At 37.2% G+C, this 7,118-nt stretch overlaps 1 protein-coding gene across 1 annotated transcript; it reads left to right on the forward strand.

Moving 5' to 3' along the window:
• Nucleotides 1-5,014: 5,014 nt before the first annotated feature.
• On the forward strand, nucleotides 5,015-6,367 carry LOC105313259 (uncharacterized). The gene has a single exon (XM_011406552.1). It carries the CDS (start codon nucleotides 5,015-5,017, stop codon nucleotides 6,365-6,367), a length of 1,353 nt encoding a protein of 450 aa, XP_011404854.1.
• Nucleotides 6,368-7,118: the final 751 nt, after the last annotated feature.

The raw sequence follows: 7,118 nt of genomic DNA on the forward strand, positions 1-7,118 counted from the left end.
AGAAGACCAGGAGAGATTGTCGGTAAAAATAACTCCCAAGTCTCTGCATGAATCACGAGTCTCAATACTAGACCCCAGGAAAGAGTAATCAAAGTAAAAAGGGGTTGACCTAGGGCCATGAAACCTCATGATAAAGGTTTTGCCACAGTGAAAATGTAGTCTCGATTCCACACCCCACTCTCTAATCCTCTCCAGATCCTCCTGAAGGAGGAGACAGTCAGCTTCAGAGGAGATAGCCCTCTGACACTTACTGTCATCAGCATATAGCAATAGAGAGGAATGCAGAGGGGTAAGTGGAAGGTCATTGATGTATAGGAGAAATAATAGGGGCCCCAAAATGCTCCCCTGTGGTACGCCAGAGGTCACAGGCAAAAAACCAGAGTGACAATTGTTTACGGAGACAAACTGGACCCTGTTGTCTAGATAAGCTTTTATAATCCTCCAGGTAATGCCACAGACTCCAGATCTCCAAAGTTTCAGTAAAAGAGTGTGATGACAAATGGAGTCAAAAGCTTTCTGAATATCCAAGTACACAACATCTGTTTGACAGTGACCAGAAAGAGAAGCAAAAATAGAATCTAGATGAGTAAGGAGCTGTTGGACAGTGGAACAGTGCTTTAGAAAACCAAATTGGCTAGAGCAGATTTGGGAGGACAGATGAGGGTAGATATGATTGAAAATTAAACGCTCAAAAACTTTTGAGATAATACATAAGAGGGAGATGGGTCGATAATTATTTATGAGAGACTTATCCCCAGCTTTGGGAATGGGTGTAACTTTATGGACTCGCCATTCTTTTGGAAGATATGACTGAGCCACACATTGTGAAAACAAGTGATATATTGGCTCACATAGGGAGACAGCACAGTACTTCAAAAGGTATGCAGAGATACCATCAGGACCAGAGGCTTTATTTACTTTCAAAGAAGCAAGGAGCTTATATACATCAGGGACAGAAAAAGAGAGATCATCAAGAGAATCGGAGGGATTAGAGAGAAAGGAGTAGTCAGTGAGAACAGAGGAAGAGCTAAAAACAGAGTGGAAAAATGAATTGAACAATTCAGCTTTGTCCTGGTCAGAGTGAGCAGACTGTGAGTCAAGAAACATCACAGTAGGGATAGAGTGAGATCCAAGAGTGTGCCTGATGTGTTTATATATACCAGAGTCATTAGTAAAGGCAAATTTATTCACAAGATTAGTCTCATAGGCAGCCCTGGCCTCCAGAATATCTTTCTGGAGGTCCTGTTCTACCAGTGAGAGAGAGAGCCTCGCCCCAGCTGGGTTCTGCTGTTGTCTGACCCGCCTGCGGAGAGAGCGAACCTTGTGAAGTTTATGCCTGATATTACCATCAAACCATTTAGGATAGTGAGAAGAGCGAACTAAGGGAATAAACCTCTGACATGACTCAGTTAGAAGTGATGTGATAAAAGACCACAAACCTTCGATATCTGATGACATGTAGAAAGCATCCCAGTCGTGGTCAAGCAGAAAATCATTAATACCCACGTAATCACCTTTAGAGAAATTGTAAGAGGGAAAAGAGTGAGAGAGAGGATGGGAAAGTTTGCAAGAAAAAGAAAACGTAATAGGATAATGATCAGAGGATACCAGGAGAGGAGAGATATCAGAATGGACAACTACATTGGATATGTAAGCAGGACTCTGGGTAAGAACCAGATCCAAAGTATTACCTTTCTCATGAGTAGAGTCCAGAACAAGCTGTTTTAAGCAATGGTCAAAAACAAAGTCACATAGCAATCGAGAACAACAGCTGTCACTGCTTAGAGATGGCCAATCAATATCAGGACAGTTAAAGTCACCAAGAAGAATAAAGTCCCTGTTTGAGGTGACAGAAGCTAAATAGTCGAATAGCCTAGGGACAAATATGAAACAGAAGGAGGAGGAGGGACATACACAAGACAGATGAGAATAGTTTTAGGAGTTTGAACCTCAACAACCAAAAGCTCAAGATAATCAGGGGAGGGGAGCTGCCGAGAAGGTAAAAATTCTGAAAAGGCAAGCAAAACACCCCCACCCCTAGTGTCTCGATCTTTGCGATACACAGAAAAACCATTAGGAATGAGCTCTCCATCTTTCATATTACAAGGACACCATGTTTCAGTGATAGCTACAAAATCATATTTTGAGGAGACAAAAAGAGAATAAAGTTGCTGACGCTTGTTTACAATGCTACGAGCATTCCATAGAAAACAGTTAATATTAGATAGTCAATTTGACTCAGAGGGTGTAACGCCAGAGGAATTGACCATTGTGTTTGAGGGGGGAGTGGCACTATGAGAATTTGATACACTCTGGGATGTGGACAAGTCTGTCTGAGATACAGACAAACTTGTTCCTAGCTCAGAAAGTGAAGGTGCTAATTCACCAAGACTTTGAGAGCTAATGTACACACCATTAGCCACCCTCCCTACTAATCTATCACTCACATACAAATGAGACTTCCTTATCTTTATAGTGGTAATGTCAATACCGGATTCAACTAGCTTGTCTTTCTCCCGAAAGAGGATAGAGCGATCTGAGCGTTGAGAAGGAGAGAGGTCACGCCTAATAGAATAAAATCTCTTTGAAATAAAAGTGAAGGGAGGAACACACAAATGAACGACATAATAAAGAAATAAATAGTTTAGGCAAGTTATGATAAATTTAAATTAAATTAAATTAAATCAGTGGACTAGAATGTGACCATCAGATATCGCAACCTCAGCATCAACATCACCAAAGTTGGGCCGGTATAGTGACTTTCTTGTACCACAGATGCAGCGAATGGTCGAACATAAAATAGAAAATGATAGTTTACACCTAATGAGATTGATGAGTGGACTGTATAGGTATTTTGTAGATTTTGGCTCATTCTTTAAAATGGCCGTAACTTAGAAAATTGAAGTCAGAATCAGCTCACACTTTCTACACAGAATAAGGACAATAATATGTATTAGAAAATGTAATAAAAATTGGGGGGTGATTTTGGAGCCATTTTAAAGAAAAAACCATGGGCTATTCTTTGTTTTCACGATAATTATTCATAGTTTTAATTGAGGATATGAATTATCATTGCATCACGTTGACAAGTGCCACACCCCATTGTGGGAATAAGCTGTTTGAGCCATTGACTGCAATGGTAAATAATTGCTGGGTCTTGGGCAGCTACAGCTTTGCAGGCCACAAAACTTGCCTGATATTCTTCTCTTCTCTATTGAAGAAGAAGAGGAAATGAAAAAATTGGACAGAAATAGTTAGGAGAGCAAGATGGAAGCGAAAGAAGCAGGAAAAATTTTGTCAATAAACAGTTCACTGTAGGCTACTTGCAATAATGTTTCTGATGGTTTAACTGCTTTCTAGACAAAATGCAAGATAATTCTGATCATCTAGACTACTTTTCAACACTGATTTCTTGCTGTAACAATAAGCAGAAAAATACAAAGATAGTAAAGTAATGCCTGGTAATTCAAGGTAAGCAATGATATTACAAGCTGTGAATCTACTCTTAACTGCAGTTTCAGCTATAAAAAGTGATGCAACAACATGAGAACAACCTTTATCATACCACAACATGCAACCTGAGGAAGACTAAAACTGAATAATCTGAAAGTCATCAATCAATGCATAGCAGTGACAGAGAATGATGTTTCAAGTGTCTTGTGTTATTTAATGATGAATTTTTCTCTATTTACCATCTCGTTCTTTCAATTAAACATGTCCTGAGTTCAATGAGTGGCCATAAAAGAGGCCATTACTCATGTTTCTAGAAATTTAACTGTTTTTGTTATGAATATGGGTAGTTTGTGTCTTCAAGACCGAGATGATTTAGTTTCTCAACGTGTCTCCTCTGCTAAAGCGAGTTCAAGCCCTTGCAATAAGTATTTTCCATTGCAATGCATGCATCTTTCCCACAATTGGGCGTGGTACTTGTCATCGTGATCATGACAGCATTCTGATTCATTTCCTCAGGTTATTATGGTTAATACTCAATGAATAAATCATCTTGAAAATGAAGAATAGCCTTGGGTATTTATTAACATTGCCATATCTCATTCATGATATACACTTAACATAAAATTTTTCAATTACTCTACCGTGTGTGTGTGTGTGTGTGTTTATTTAATATCTTACAGATCATCAGGACAGTTTTTAGGTTGGGGGAGTCTGTGGCCAGTAGTTAAATAGTTTAACATATTTTCAGGTAGTACATCTTCATAAGGAGTCTTTCCTCTTGTCATTATCTCCCACAGTACAACACCAAATGACCACTAGAATATACAAACAATATGAGAGTACAAAGTATAGTCTGTATGTGTGTGTGTGTATTCATAAAATCAGTGAGGTTTCTATAATGAATGTTGGCAGCCATTTTCAATGCACATCTGCCTACATGTAACTTTTAATCATAAAACCACCAAGTATTGTACTAGAGCAATAGAGTATCATAAAGGTTAAGGATAGAGTGAAAATATTATGATTGACAATATTAAATTATTAAAAATTGACAATACAGTGGCCTAGTGTAATATATTTGCTGTATTTGGAGGTACTCAGTATACAGTATGTATATTATATAGCTACAAACATGTATACGTGTAGCATGTAGGACAGATAGCTTTTGCATGCCTATTACTGCATTGACAAGAGTCTAATCTACATGTTCAAAATGGCCGTTGGGTAGATTATAAATCTCATTTATACCCCAAATCATTAATAATAATGAGAAATTGAAAACTAGCTTCTGGGAAAAATTGTATCACCGTACCTGGACAAAAAAATATTTACTATAAAAACACCCACAGCATTTTTGTAGCATTTACTACAGCATATCCTTGTCAAAGATAAACCCTAAACCATAACAGTCATGTATATATATGGTCTTATCTGATTAGTGTAAATACCAAACATACATGTCATCACTATCATCATGCCACTATGCCACCTACACTACCTATATAAAACATACTGTATAGCTAAGGGAAATTCAATTTTAGCCACTCTCAGTCAGTCAATCATGTCTGTTCTCCTCATAGGATCTACTGGAATGGGAAAGAGCAGCTTTGGGAACTTCCTTATTGATCCAGGCGAGAAGCACGTGTTTGACAATCCAACTTTTTCTCCAGGTACGGACGGCAGGCCAAAAACACAAGAAGTTAAAAGTAAGAATGTCCAACTTAAAAGTGGTGAGACAGAGATGCGGCTTGATGTTATTGACACTCCGGGGTTGAATGAGAGTGCTGAAAAAGATTTATCTCACATGATCGATATTATCAAAAAATTGAACGATTGTGAGGGAGTTAAAGCTTGTATTCTCGTTGTTAAATTCAATGCTAAAATTGATGCACAATATAAAGCAACAATAGAATACTACAGTAAGCTCTTGCCTGGCCTGTTTGAGAGAAATGTTATTATTGTGCTGACCGAATATGCAACAGATGAACGTTCAGAACAACAGCGAAAAAAGAAGCGCATTGATGTTGAACAAATAAAACATGACACAATAGCAGAGCTTAAAAAATGCTCTAATCAGCAAATAATGTATTCACCACAACTATTTATGATTGACTGTCTGCCAGTGGATGATGATGAGTTGAAGACAAGTCTAGCCATACGTAGTGCAATCCTTCACTACATCTTTCAATTGCCACCAATAAAAGTAAAAAACGTAATGGTTGCAAAAACAGATTACATCAAACAGAAAGATGCCGAAAAGTACAAAGAGCTGCAGGGAGAGATAGCAGGATATAGTGAGAGGTTGAAAGAGGTTAATGCACTGAGCAAAAATGCCCTTGATGAAACACGCCACAAAACGAGAGAAATTAATGAAATCGAAAGTAAAATATGCAATCTGAAGAAGCAGTTGGAAGACAAAGATAAAGAGGATAAAGTTGTTGCTGAACATCAGTACATTAATAAAGAATCAAAAGAATTGGAATCGATCACAGAAGCAGTTGATATTAAATCACCTTATGAAATCACAAGTTACATGACATGGACAAATGGAAGATGTGAGTTCAAAGTGCTTGACCAAACACCTTATACCATTAAAGGAACAATTGAAGGCGAATTCATGCGTGGAATTTATGCATCAGTTACTGCCTATACTGAAAAAAGAATAAAATATACTGGTGAGATTGAAGAATTAAAGAAAAAAATAAAAACAAAAAATGAAAATCTTATAGAGTGCAAAAAAGCATGGGAAAAATGTCGAGTAGAACAAAAAGAATATTTAGAAGAAATAAAATTGCTTGAAAAATACATTGCTCAAAGGCATGTTGCTGCTCAAAAATGTCGCTCAGATATCATGACAATAGAGGAAGCTGCAATAAAGCTGGAAGAGTTGCAAGAAGAAAGATTTGATGATTAAAAAACAACTCAGTAATACCATACAATATAACAATGTGCTACAAATAGTTATAAATTCACGTTTTCATTTAATATTTAGCATTAGCTTTTATTAGTGTCACATTGGTTTTGATTTATAGATAAAATTAAAAAAAAACTAACTTTTAAAACTAGAATAGAATGTGTTGCCAAGGGCACCGCACAGTGAACAGAAACTGAAGATAATGGCTGCTATGTATCATTATAATCAATTTCACAATATCATTCTTACAATTGGAGGACAAGTACAGTGTGATTGTTTCTAAGAACTTTTTGCTTCAATAGATTTGCTTATTAAAGTGTAACAGTTGTTTTAGGTTGGCAGTTCAATAACCTGGTATACAATGTACCATAAAATTTCAAAATAAAAGCCTGGCTCAAATGAACACCTATTGCTATACATGAGCTACGTTTTATCATTGATCATGTTTTATAAGCTGGTAGTAAGTGATTGTACTTGATTAAACAGACATACATTGCATGGGAGTATCTAGAAATTGGAAAAGGAGGGTGCTGAGGGTGTGTGAAGCGTCATGGAAGCGTGCCACAATTTTAGCCACACCCCTTTTTACGGCGTAAAACCGCATTTTCTTCATTTTCATGAATCAAGATAATTAAGTTAAGATAATTTCAATTCAAGCATACTGCCTGATACTTGTACTTCTGATGACTTCTGATTGCTCCTTAAAGCACTGGAAACTGCTGAACTTATGATCAGGGGGCTAGATAACTTT

Source organism: Amphimedon queenslandica, unplaced genomic scaffold (genome assembly GCF_000090795.2).
Source record: "Amphimedon queenslandica unplaced genomic scaffold, v1.1 AMPQUscaffold_13333, whole genome shotgun sequence".
In the NCBI taxonomy this organism is placed as follows: Eukaryota; Metazoa; Porifera; class Demospongiae; order Haplosclerida; family Niphatidae; genus Amphimedon; species Amphimedon queenslandica.